The sequence below is a fragment of the Erpetoichthys calabaricus genome, chromosome 16 (assembly GCF_900747795.2).
Source record: "Erpetoichthys calabaricus chromosome 16, fErpCal1.3, whole genome shotgun sequence".
In the NCBI taxonomy this organism is placed as follows: domain Eukaryota; kingdom Metazoa; phylum Chordata; class Cladistia; order Polypteriformes; family Polypteridae; genus Erpetoichthys; species Erpetoichthys calabaricus.
In genome coordinates, this window is record NC_041409.2 from 42,735,192 (window position 1) to 42,749,062 (window position 13,871).

The 13,871-nt window shown below is 34.3% G+C and overlaps 2 protein-coding genes across 2 annotated transcripts; one reads left to right on the forward strand and one right to left on the reverse strand.

The window, feature by feature from the left end:
• Positions 1–550: 550 nt before the first annotated feature.
• Positions 551–5,657, forward strand: LOC127526058 (uncharacterized). The gene is made up of 6 exons (XM_051920054.1): positions 551–753; positions 3,253–3,384; positions 3,938–4,209; positions 4,452–4,535; positions 4,731–4,814; positions 5,562–5,657. The coding sequence occupies exons 1-6, from the start codon at positions 591–593 to the stop codon at positions 5,655–5,657; spliced, it is 831 nt and encodes a 276-aa protein (XP_051776014.1). The 5' UTR covers positions 551–590.
• A 2,885-nt stretch (positions 5,658–8,542) lies between these two features.
• LOC127526061 (uncharacterized) lies at positions 8,543–12,098 on the reverse strand. Its single transcript, XM_051920083.1, has 3 exons — positions 11,918–12,098; positions 9,757–9,941; positions 8,543–9,425 (listed from the first exon to the last, which is right to left on the reverse strand). The coding sequence occupies exons 2-3, from the start codon at positions 9,939–9,941 to the stop codon at positions 8,672–8,674; spliced, it is 939 nt and encodes a 312-aa protein (XP_051776043.1). The 5' UTR covers positions 11,918–12,098; the 3' UTR covers positions 8,543–8,671.
• Positions 12,099–13,871: the final 1,773 nt, after the last annotated feature.

Sequence of the window (13,871 nt, forward strand, 5' to 3'; positions counted from 1 at the left end):
GGCCTCAGTTTGTATCGTCATATTCAGAGTTTATGTAAAGTATTGGCATTACAAAATGTAAAAAGAAAATTTACACAAGTTGTCGTTGATCGTGATTGCTGCAGTATTCTGTTCAGAAAAGGAAACCCACGTTTATATTATTGATCGTACAAAGCCATAAGTTTGTAATTACGGGATAATCATAAAGTACAAGGTAATCTTTTACAATTGGGTGCGCGTCTAATACCAAAAAATTTGTTACGTTTTAATCGAAACATAAATGTACATATGAAGCAGCTTGAAACATTGCTTCATAAGGCCGCAACTCGAACGGTAAGACATATTTTTGAAGGTTACACTATTAATCAATAGCAACAAAAAGTACCATTAAATCTCCTTTCTTGTGATAGTTTTTCTGTAATTTACTCGTGCAATGCGCTGATTTCTTCCATTGCTTATTTGACATATGAAGCATATGCCCAGTTAAGACAAATATTAACTGTTTTAAATCTTTTACCTTGTTTATGTTATGAAGTGAAGCCAGTTATTATGTATTATGTGTTTTATGTTCTGCTTTCAAAAGAAAATTGTACCAGTGATTATTTAACCTGATGTCAGCGGAAAGAGAACAGTTACAGGGTGTTTTAACCCGGGCCATGTCGTGTGTTCGAGAAGCTGAAGAAGCAGCAGAAGCAGATGACTTTGCAGCTTCTTGTGTGAGACAAACTAGAGCTTTATTTAGAAGAAGTGCACGGAGACCACCTTTATCAGGGGGTTTGTATTATTTTAGTATTTTTAAATACATGCAGGTTACTCCCACCTATACAGCGCTGGTCGTATACCTTGATAAAATGTTTTCACTAGTTTTGATTAATAAACCTAACGAACATTCATCCACTGTTAGGAGAATATTCGGAGAGAGAAAAGAAAACGTGTTCAACTGGCAAAGTTCCTTACTTGCGCTTAAATGGACACCTATGGCGAAGGTCATTAAAAAGTTCACCCGTTTACTTTTCCTTGACAAAGCTGACTGTTTTATTGATTTGTAACCCATGATAACTTCTAACAAAAGTTAGTCAACAACATTATAAGTCATGTATTTTTTACATTTAAAGAAACGTTTATGAGTGAAGGCTGTAAAACCAGAAGTAACATATATATATTTTTTTTCCTTCTTTCCGTTTTTTCATTATGTTTTTTTCTTTTACCTAGTTTAAAATAAATATTTTTTTCTAATGACACATGCTAATACTTCATAAATTAGAAGCAATAATACATTTCCTGTATATTCAGTAATATCTTGAGATAATGCTTGTTGTAGAATATAATCACTCTGAAGTAAAGTCTGACTTTCTTTTTTCTTTCACATATCACTGCAGCAACTATCAAAAGACTGTTCAGAAATCATATACTGTACATCATTATTGTTATTGCAATGCTACAGGACTTGTGTTGAAGCATAATCTTGAACACATACAGTGGTGTGAAAAACTATTTGCCCCCTTCCTGATTTCTTATTCTTTTGCATGTTTGTCACACAAAATGTTTCTGATCATCAAACACATTTAACCATTAGTCAAATATAACACAAGTAAACACAAAATGCAGTTTTTAAATGATGGTGTTTATTATTTAGGGAGAAAAAAAATCCAAACCTACATGGCCCTGTGTGAAAAAGTAATTGCCCCCTTGTTAAAAAATAACCTAACTGGTGTATCACACCTGAGTTCAATTTCCGTAGCCACCCCCAGGCCTGATTACTGCCACACCTGTTTCAATCAAGAAATCACTTAAATAGGAGCTGCCTGACACAGAGAAGTAGACCAAAAGCATCTCAAAAGCTAGACATCATGCCAAGATCCAAAGAAATTCAGGAACAAATGAGAACAGAAGTAATTGAGATCTATCAGTCTGGTAAAGGTTATAAAGCCATTTCTAAAGCTTTGGGACTCCAGCGAACCACAGTGAGAGCCATTATCCACAAATGGCAAAAACATGGAACAGTGGTGAACCTTCCCAGGAGTGGCCGGCCGACCAAAATTACCCCAAGAGCGCAGAGACGACTCATCCGAGAGGTCACAAAAGACCCCAGGACAACGTCTAAAGAACTGCAGGCCTCAATTGCCTCAATTAAGGTCAGTGTTCACGACTCCACCATAAGAAAGAGACTGGGCAAAAACGGCCTGCATGGCAGATTTCCAAGACGCAAACCACTGTTAAGCAAAAAGAACATTAGGGCTTGTCTCAATTTTGCTAAGAAACATCTCAATGATTGCCAAGACTTTTGGGAAAATACCTTGTGGACTGATGAGTCAAAAGTTGAACTTTTTGGAAGGCAAATGTCCCATTATATCTGGCGTAAAAGGAACACAGCATTTCATAAAAAGAACATCATACCAACAGTAAAATATGGTGGTGGTAGTGTGATGGTCTGGGGTTGTTTTGCTGCTTCAGGACCTGGAAGGCTTGCTGTGATAGATGGAACCATGAATTCTACTGTCTACCAAAAAATCCTGAAGGAGAATGTCCGGCCATCTGTTCGTCAACTCAAGCTGAAGCGATCTTGGGTGCTGCAACAGGACAATGACCCAAAACACACCAGCAAATCCACCTCTGAATGGCTGAAGAAAAACAAAATGAAGACTTTGGAGTGGCCTAGTCAAAGTCCTGACCTGAATCCAATTGAGATGCTATGGCATGACCTTAAAAAGGCGGTTCATGCTAGAAAACCCTCAAATAAAGCTGAATTACAACAATTTTGCAAAGATGAGTGGGCCAAAATTCCTCCAGAGCGCTGTAAAAGACTCATTGCAAGTTGTTGCAAACGCTTGATTGCAGTTATTGCTGCTAAGGGTGGCCCAATCAGTTATTAGGTTCAAGGGGCAATTACTTTTTCACACAGGGCCATGTAGGTTTGGATTTTTTTTTCTCCCTAAATAATAAAAACCACCATTTACAAACTGCATTTTGTGTTTACTTGTGTTATATTTGACTAATGGTTAAATGTGTTTGATGATCAGAAACATTTTGTGTGACAAACATGCAATAGAATAAGAAATCAGGAAGGGGGCAAATAGTTTTTCACACCACTGTATGCACAAAAAACTCTAAATTAAACTATAAATCGTGTACAACGTGTGGATGCCAGTCCTATTTAAATAGTAATAATTGCAGTTAGAGAATATATATTTCCAGATAGGTACGAGAGTATTACTTATTTTCCTAGAAAGATACTTCACAGATTACATTTATTTCAATTTTTGTTTTCCCCAGATACTACAACAAGAAAAAAAGGAAGATCAAAATGCGATATATGGAAACTTAATTTTTTCCTTCTCCAGAAACACAATGAAGAGTATGTTCCACCTCCCTCAGAACTTTCACGTCTTACAAGAAATGGCTTAGGTTTGTACTCGTCATTTAAGTAATTTCTTTAGACAACCTAGTTGCTTTCAAATGCGGATTTGTTCCTACCCCCTCCCATAAACTCTTACTTTTAACTTCTTACATATTTGCATATCTCTGTAAAGCTAATGTTGAGCAAATATATCTTGTATATACAAGTATATATATATGTATGTATGTATGTATGTTTGTATGTGTGTCAGTGTATGTGTGTATAGATCTGGCCATGCAGAAAATGTCTGATGTGTGTTAATTGAATATGGAGGCACACTGAAAAAACACTGAAAGGAAAGGAAATTCTTGTTATCAAACTAAGATTTTCCAATTTTAGGTAATATAGAGCATCATCTTCCTAATGAGATGTAAAAGTTTGATTAGGATTTTTCCAGTTGAGTAAAATTAGTTGTTTTGTAAGCAGTGCATAATAGGACATCACAATGCAGTTTTCATAGCAGTTTTAAATTATTGCACTAAATTATGTATTCATCCAGTATGCAGATCATTTATGGAATTTCATTACATACTTGTACAATAATTATTTCTCTGATTTCAGGTCCTCCAAAACATGAGCAGCCTGGGACTCAAGACAGATATGGAAGCAAATCATCCATTAATAGGAACTGGACAATTCCCCAGTTAGAGAAGTTTATTATTGAAAGCTACCCAAATGTTCCTTTACACTTAACAGGATTTAGTTTTGCCAAAGCCGAGAAAGGGAGACGTTTGCATAGCTTGCAAACTGAAACTGCTGCTCAATTACAGAAAAAAATTGGGAAAGGCAAAATATTCATAATTCCTCACCGTGACATACCACTACCGATTCAGGTAGAAATCTCACTAATTTTTATAATATGTTAAATTGTGCATTGATTAATATGATACTCTCTCTGAAGAAAGAAGAACCTGTCATTCTGCAAAATCTTAAGTGAGCATTTATAAAGTATATTGTGCAGTTGTGCTTCATTGCATGTTAATTACACTTTGTCACTCAACTGAATCCACACATTTGTTTTTATGTATTACTGTATATTTAAACACCACATTCCTTTCTACATTTCCTTTTCAAGATGGAGCAGATACACACGGCACAAGAAGAATCAGAATTTAGACCAGAAATTCCAGGTCAAGTGCATGCAGAAACAAGTTATCAGGTATTTATTTCGTATTGTTTGTTATTTTAAAACCATTATATTAAATGTTAGTAAATAAGGTTCATTACTTATTAAGGACACCACTATTGATTATATTCAGTATAAAGATATTTTAGTGTTAAAAATTACTATTTTTTTTTTTGTAATTATTTATTCAGTTTTATAGATTATTGCTTTACCTGATTTATTTAATAGGGAGCGCAGGCAACATTGTCACAGGAGCCACATGTAGATAGGCTGGAAAACACAAGAGAACCTCAAGCAGAAGTAGATAGCCAGGTATGTAATTTGGTAAAATTCTTTACTACATTAATCTATCCATTTTTTGAAACTGCTGATGGCAGCATGAGGTAAAAGAAGAGAGCAAACCCTAATCAGTATGCCAATCAGACACTCCCATAGTCACCAATACCAATCCAATTTAGAGTTTCTGATAAAACTAAAAATGAGGCACTTGAGATGTCAAAGGAAACAGGAGCTTATTGAAAAAATGTAAATATAAACAATATGGGCAGGTCCCATAATGGGCTTTTGAGCCAGGTGTTGAGGAAGCACACAAACCTCTGCACCACACTGTTCTTCAGTCTTTAAAGAGATCTGTTACATTAATTTAAATTATTTAGTCATGGCAAGTTGCATTGCCTACATACATTGTTAGTTCCCTGTGTGGATGCATGGTTCCTCTCACAGTCTATAGACAGTCTGTTAAATCAATCAGTCAAACTGGTTTTGTATTAGAATGCCTGAGTAAGTATTTCTGTAATGGACTGGCATCTCATCTAGGTCTATTTTCTGCATTGTTTTCATTACTGCTGGGATAGGCTCTGGCTATGTGACATGATAAATAATGCTTTAACTTCGTTCTGAAGCATAAAATACAGTAATAGTGTTAATATACATGCATTATATACTGTTCATAGCTGTACACAGTGTGTGTATATATATATATATATATATATGTACACACTTTGGCCAAAAGTTTTAGTAAACCTACGTTTTTTCAAGTTTTTCTTAAAACTTAATCAGTTGAAATGCAGACACACCTGCTTAATACTTATTGTAGTGGTGGAGCCATACAGCCTATCCGAGAAGCAGTGGATCAAGATAGAAAACTCTGAATAGGGCACTAGTTTATTTCAGTGTTTTTATTTGATATTTTACCTATAATTAACCAAATTGCTGTAAATATATTTTGTCAATTTTGCTTAGGCCAGATTTATCTGGTCACTTATGTGTTCTGTACATCACTTAAACTTAGCTCAATAGTGTTTTTATGCTCATCATATGCTCTTCTGTCGTTCATTTTATAGATTTTGATTGGTGATATTGAGAACTTTCTTGGAAGTGCAGAATATGAAAACAGCACATCAGAGGTAAATTTCATTTTAAACATATATTAAGTGTATAATTTTTATGGACTCTTACTGATGCATGTATTTTATCTTCAATGAGTTTTATTTAAACTTAAAATGAAACATTATTGATTTTCTAAAGTAAAGTTAATTAATCAATAAATAAATTAACATTTTCCAATCACTTGCTTTTGCAGTTGCGATTATCCAGACTGCATGAAGAGGCAAATGTACCAAGTCCTCCAGAATCTCCTTTTGCTTATATAAATGCTGATACTCCCACGGTAAATATTTAATGTTTTAAACATTCAGAATTAAGGGCAAATTACGTGATAGGAGGAAAGGAGAAATATGTGTGAATGTATTGAGAAACAGGAAGGACTCTGGAAAATGAGGTGTGTGCTTGTGAACTTGTTTTGTTATCCTTACATATTTTATCATTAATATTTTTATTTTGTTTCTGTTAGGTTCAGATTAAAGTATCTCAACTGGAAGAAAAACGATTCCATCTTGACAGAAGTAAGTTTTACTCAGGGTAATTCAGTCACTTTCATGCATAAATCTAACCAAAACCATTATAATTTACAAATTGAGTACTGTACATTGGATTACATTTTTAGAAAAGGAAATGCATCTCTTTGATTTCAAGAAATTACAGTCAACAATCAATTAAGCCTCAAATTTGGTAAAAACAACCCTTCACGAAATTGTGATGTTTAATGGTCCTTACTCATGCTCCAACACTTTCTCTTAAGACTCACGTTTGTATTTTCCATCCAGACATTCCTCTTTTTATGTCCCTCTTATAGACTCAGAAATTTCTGTTGCTCTCACGTTTTGATTAGCCCCTTACATTTCATACTACTGTATATATTCCACAGTTTATTTTTTTCACTTTCTTGATAAAAACATGTTGTATTTTATGAGGTTTTTCGGAGCTTGAAGGATTAATAGAGGAAGAAATCATTATCAAAATAAACAGGGAAATAATATTGAATGACATGCAGCGAATTTATGGAACAACAGAACTCCTCAACAAAAAGCTTCAAGTACATTTTATTGGAGAAGAAGGGCATGATTTTGGCGGATTAACCAAAGATCTTTTTTCTTGCTTTTGGAACTGTGCCTTCACTGAGTGGTTTAAAGGTGAGGATGCTCTTGTACCTTGTATACCTCTCTATCATTATCATAAAGCACAAGAAATCTTTACAGTTGTGGGAAGAGTATTGTCTCATATGTGTCAGCTGAACAGATGTATACCTCCAAGATTCTGTAGGTCAACATTGCTTTCTATTGTATTTAATACCTCCACCATTCACAATAACATTCTTATAGATGACTTTCTGCTTCATGTAACTGCTTCAGAAAGGATCCTCCTAAAAAAAGCAATTAACCACTTTGAAACATTAAGAGACTTTGAAAAACAAGAGCTCTTAACATTTTTTTCTGTAAATGGTATGCATAGTATCCCAACACCTATAAATCTTAAGGATCAGATCATTCTTATTGCACAGAATGAACTAATAATTAAACCAGGGTTCCTCAATAATTTTATAAGACAGTCAATTCCAGATTCCTATTTCACAGTTTTTTGGTCACAGTTAGATATTGACTCAATTTCCTACCTATATTGGCAAGAAATGCCAACTACAGAACGTGTTTTGACATGCTTTAAAACAGAAACAGATCTCAGGCCAGAGGAAGAAGTTGCATATTATTATTTGTGTGATTTCATTAAGTCAATAGATCCTGATGAACTGTCCAAATTTTTGCATTTTGTCACAGGTTCACCTTTACAGCCTACTGAAATCAATATTACGTTCAACCGGTTATGCGGTAGCTTGCGACGACCCATTGCACATACTTGCAGCAACACTTTGGAAATTCCAGTTGGCTATACATCAGTTCAAGAATTTAAAAGAGAATTTAAAACTATACTTAATTCTGAGTATGCATTTGGAATGACCATATTATGAAATTGCAAAACAAAAATAACACTTGAAATGTCTTTGAATGAAACTTTTAGATATCTTTTTTACTGAGTAACTGAAGTTCAGGTTGACACAACAGATAATATGTATTTTTGAATGAGAGCTAATTCATTTGGGTATAGTTGATATTTTCATGCATATTTCATATATTCAGTAACATTTTCTCAGTTAATATTTGTAATCCTGTTTACTTTCACCATTTAAATGTTTCTGATATTGTCATTTAAAATACTGGCTGTTAATGATAATATGTGAATATATATTGTTTTCAGTACAAGTTGTTGATTTAAAATAAGTTGTTTAATTAATTCAAATAAGGTGTAGTTTATGTACAAATTGTACATCTATGTTTATTCAACTTCATTAAAAAATGTATAATTTTCTTCAAATGTTTTGAGTTGGTGAATTATGTGTCACATGTCAAGGCATGTAATACTCAGTAATTTGTTTTAATCGTGAATGAAACAGTAAAAAGAGAGAGAGTTTATTTTTCTTTTTAAAAATTATTAAAACAAAAATGTATGGCATTTGTTAAATGAATAATACTGTAAAATAAATGTACAACTTAATGCTTAATCATGTCTTTTTTATTGTCAAAGTTTACAGAATTCAGTTCTGCACACAACAATCATTACCATAAATAACTGTAAGACCATTTTACAATAAAGTAAAAATGAATTTTGGTTGGTTATAACACGCTGTTTACCATGTAGTATGCATTACTGTCGATGCTGGACCTTGCCAATGTACTCATGAACAATTTTTTAATACTACATGCAAAATGGAGTGGACACTATGTTTGGGTATCTGTTAATAGCTCATTGGCCTTTTGAACACAACATGCATATTTATCTTTTAAATTTGTTTCTAGCTGAATAGCATCTTGTAGTATCTGTAGATTTTGGACAGACATTTCAAGTGGGTTGAATGTCTCCTGAGACTCCATATATGCATCATCTGAAAATGATGCACCTATTCTTTGTAAATGTTCTATTAAACTCTCTCTAAACTGTTGTGTATTCATGTCAGACAGACTTGTTTGGTGAGATATAGTGGACAAGCTATCAAACCATATTTGTTCCGGTGTTCTGTTGTGTTCAGTTCTAATTCTATGTTTATTCCAGCCTTCTCTGAACATTTCCAATCTTTGATTAATTGTTGAGTAGTAAACATATTGTAGACATCCTTTGTGTAAACTGTTGCCTTCTTCAAGTATTCCATTATCTTCCATTTCATAAAATTCTTTGTAGATGGGGAAGAGAACCTGTTGAAATACATCTCTCCATAGCCTTTCAATTCTCTGGTTGTGGACAGAAAGTCCAGTTATATGGCTGCCACGGTGTAATCCTCTGATGGCATTCATAAGCAGTGCTACCTGAACATTTTCTGTGCCTTGGTCAGACCTCACTCTTAATGGTAATCCATACTGTAGAGCACCCCTGCAGAAAGTCTGTAGCACCGTGGATGAAGAATTATTTGTAGCACAACTTAAATAAGGTATTAGACGGGAAAAGCCATCGATAGCACCATGTACAACAAAGCCCCACCTATCCATCAAAAGAAAAAATGTTAAGCACATGTGCAGTTTAGTGAAAAAATTGAATTATAGATTAGGTTCCAGAAGGAAAACACAAATAATATACATGTTTATACATACAGATATGAAAACTGTTTTCTGGATAATGAAAATGTTTAGAATTACACATAATTACCTATTCTATTTTCTATTGCTTAAAAAAATAATATCAGTTATTTTATGCAAAAAATATAGCTGTATAAACTAAAAAGTGTCACATATTAATTTGGTCCACTTAAGACAATAATGAAGCTGAAAGTGATATTCATTAAATTAAGAAATAAATCTTACAGGTCTTTTACCTTATAAGCTTCATGTGACTGTCAATGTGCCATATACTGTTAGGTGAGACGGCATGGTATGACCTTCTTTGAACAGTTTGTGACCATCTCTGAGCAGTGCCAACTGGGTCAAGTCTAGCCAATGTGCGTCGAAGTCTGTCCCTTTGCACATGTATTCCCCTTGCTCTTAGCATTCCTGACATCATCTGTTAAAAAAACATAATTTGAACATTTTTAAATAAACTGATAATTTTAAACATTAAAGCTGATTGTACAGGGTGTGTAATTATAGGTAACCATCATGTTGTAAGGAAATTAAATGTTTGTTTTCTGAGCATTACAGCTACATAAACTTATAAGATCTTGCCAAGGAACATATTTTATTTTAAAAAGATTGTTGGTAAGTGATATATTCAATAAGAATTAATGAAATGGAAGGGAGTGTAGCATGGTAGTACAGTGGTAGTGCTGCTTTGTTCACATCCCAGTCCTCTCCATGTGAAGTTTGCATGTTCTCCCTGTGGCCATCTGGGTTTCCTCCCACAGTTGAAAGACGTACAGGTTAGTGTAAATGGTGATGCTAAAATTTCGCCTCAGATATGTATGTGTGTGTGTATGATCACCCTGTGATGAACTGATGACCCATCCATGGATTGTTCCTGCCTTGCACCTGATGCTTACTGGAATAGGCTCCAGCTACCCTGTGACCCATCGGATGAAGTGGATTTACAAAATGAATGGATGGATTGGGAGGGATAGCATTGTGTCGCAGAAGTTGTTATTGGTGCTATGAAATTACAGTATGTGAAATACTGCAAAACTTAGAATATAGTTCACAATTATGTTTGAAAGCTGACAAATTTGTTGTGAGAAAATATTTTTTTTCAATTTCATATATGATATTCTATGTCAAAACACGTAAAAAATTATTTAAGGTCAGTCAGTCAGTCATTCCCAATCTTACTTAATCCAAGCCAAGCCCTGACAGCTGTGGGCATTAACAACCCGAGACAAGGAGCCAGTCTATCACAGGGCTGTTACTTAAGATTATAAAAAAGAGCTGTTTAGTACTTCTATATATCTTAATTAAAACTATGTCTCTTAGTTTTTTTAACCCTTTAACATATTAGATTTTAATGTGTTTTTTTTCCATTTCTACTGGGTAGTGTAGAAATAAATAATAGTGTTGTTTCACAACTTAACAATTATTTATGTTTTGTGAATTTGCTCACTGTCTGTGGATTTTGCAAATTCCACCTCTGTCTATATAGGTTTTCTTCCATATCCGAGCAGATATACAGGTTAGGATAAAAATACACTCTAAATTGATGAGTCTGAACAAAAGCAGAATTTCTGATTAACATGTCCTCCAGAATAGGGTAGAGGTTCCTGCCTTGCTGACAATGCTACAAGGGAATTCTTTGGTCCTAGATAATTCTAAATTGGAGTAAGAAGGTCTGAAAGTTGAATGAATGGGCAAAAAAGTAATACTCAATAAGTGAATGAACGATGGATAAATCATAATACATTTTAATTGAAAGTTATTTTTGTTTTAAAAAATTTGTGTGCCCTTTGTTTTCCTGTGTAAATCCACTCATAACTATATGCAGAGTTTATTGCATTGATTCTGAAAAGATCAAAAGTACACATTTTCCTACTGTTCTATTCATACTGTATATTATTATCATTATCATTATCATGTTAAATCGTTATAGAAGTTTTGTTTTGTGTGGACATCAATTCTGCATTTAAAGTTCCTTTTCTTCCACTTTACATAGTGTCATTTTCTAACCTGCTCAATCCAGACCTGGGTCGCAGGGGGGCAAGCAATTGGCACAAGGCAGAAACAAACCCTGGACTGGGCGCCAGTCCATCTCAGGGCGACCCATAAACACACATCAGGGCTAATTTAGTATTGCCAGTTCACCAAACCTGCACGTCTTTGGGCAGTGGGAGAGAACTGGAGCCACAACTAGATGAAATCCATGCAGACACAGGGAGAACATGCAAACTCCATGTGGTAGAACTGACTTTAAAAATTGCACGTTTCATATGCTGTACTGAAGCATAAATATTTACCAACATATATTTTCATATTTTGTGTTCCAATTTAACAATATATTTTTGTTTCACTTTGGAGTGTAACCCTGGAATGCATAAAATACAAAACAAATAATTATACCTCAGAACCGGCATTTGGACAACTTGCTTGTAGTCTTTTGCATTCTTCATCCAGTTCATTATCTGCTATACTGCTGAATTTCTGTCTTGGTGACAGACCCTCAGTTTTCAGGCGTTTATAAATATAAGATGCAGAACATCCTATGTGTTCTGCAATTCTTTTCCCTGTGTATCCTTGTGAAATTAATAGTTTCAGTTGTTCTTTAGAGATTTCAACTTTTGGCAAACCAAACTGACCTATTATGAAACAATTTAAAAGAATAATAATAAAGCATCCTACTTTATGTCAATCAACAATAAATGTGTACTAACATTATTTATGAACAACTTACTAAAACAGTCTAATTTCAAAAAATAAGAATTCATTTTGAAAATGTTAAATGTTTATGCAGCAATACCAGCATTTACTAATATATACTAAGGAAAAAGGTAATTTTCATTATGTTTAAAACCAGGTTGAAAATACTTTTGTACTGCTGTGTTTGTGTTTAGGAGTCATTTGTGTCATGATGTGTTAACTTCAGCTGTAATAACCTTTTTTTAGTGTTTACTGATGGATTGTGTATGAATGACTTAAGATGGACTAAACAAGAAAGCTTGACATATCCATTAAATTACTGGATAAAAGAAAACTTCAAAAAGAAAAAATGAATATAAAAAGTAATAAGGAAATGTTTGGTGTAAATCTAATAACATCCTCACAGGTTTAAATTCCAAACTTCTCACTGTATCTTCCTGTTCAAGTCAGCACTGCAGTACAACATAACATTGTGAAGGCTGCTTAATGAAAGTCAGGTTAGGTGAGGCTGGGACTGATTCCAGAAGAGCTGAGCACAAGAAACTGCTGCAAGCATGGACCCCGCCACACTAACTCTAACAGAAGGAGAATTTGGAAACAGTCAGTCTACCTAAGTGCATGCTTTTGGATTTGTGGGAGTAGAACTGAAGTGAACAGGTAACATGAAAACACTGACAACATCCAGGTGTGGGATTTGAATTCTGGATGCTAAATCTGTTAGCCAGATGCACAAACGTCTGTTCCTCCAATATCGTAATATTCTGCATAAGTGAAGCACTTTGAAATACTGTATTCATTGAAAATAAATGCATGAAATTAAGATTAATTTAAACTGATGACATAGTGTTGTTGAACAAGCCCGTTGGACTTGGGCTTAAGGATGATAACAAGTTGAGGTGCTTTTACAATGGAGTAGCATGTTGTCCCCACATTTCTTTTTTTTCCCCCAGAACTGTGGTTCCTTTCAATGTCATGAACATGTTATTAAATCACCTGGTCAGTCTTAACTGGCAGAGTTTTCATATAGCAGTGTTTGAATGAGAGCCAAGACTGCATGCTGTTCCATTCATATTTTCTGCCCAGTACTGCTGAACAAAAATTGAAAGACAGGACAATTGAAAAAAGTGGCATATTCTAGTGAAATAGGCAGAAAATCAGTGTGCGCAATAATCCCAATAAATCTGTGTTGTAATAAAAAATAATTTTACTCCTAACTGCAGAACGAGTTAAAAATGGTTACTCAAAAAGATGCAGCTCTCTGAAATATTGCAGATAAACAGTGAAATATGTGAGAGTTCTTGTAGGTATTCTTGCATTCTGTCACTTGCAAGAGATGCTGATGCAAGAAAAATGGATACTTTTATTATGGCCTTTGCAGCGTGGGTGTACAGTAGGTGATTCCATCATGTGATCAGTTAGGCCAAATTCAGAATTCTCCTACACTCGCACCTGGTGCTGTTGAGACAGGCTAGAACTCTCACAACTATAAAATTGGACGAAGAATATTCTCTAAATGTATTTATTTACTTATGTATTTAATGTGACTTATTATAATAAAACAACAAGGAAATCATATTCAACATATCTCGTTCAATTCACCATAGGCGTTAAAATACTATACAAGTTTAATTCTTTGCTGTGGTGGAGAAAAATCTCT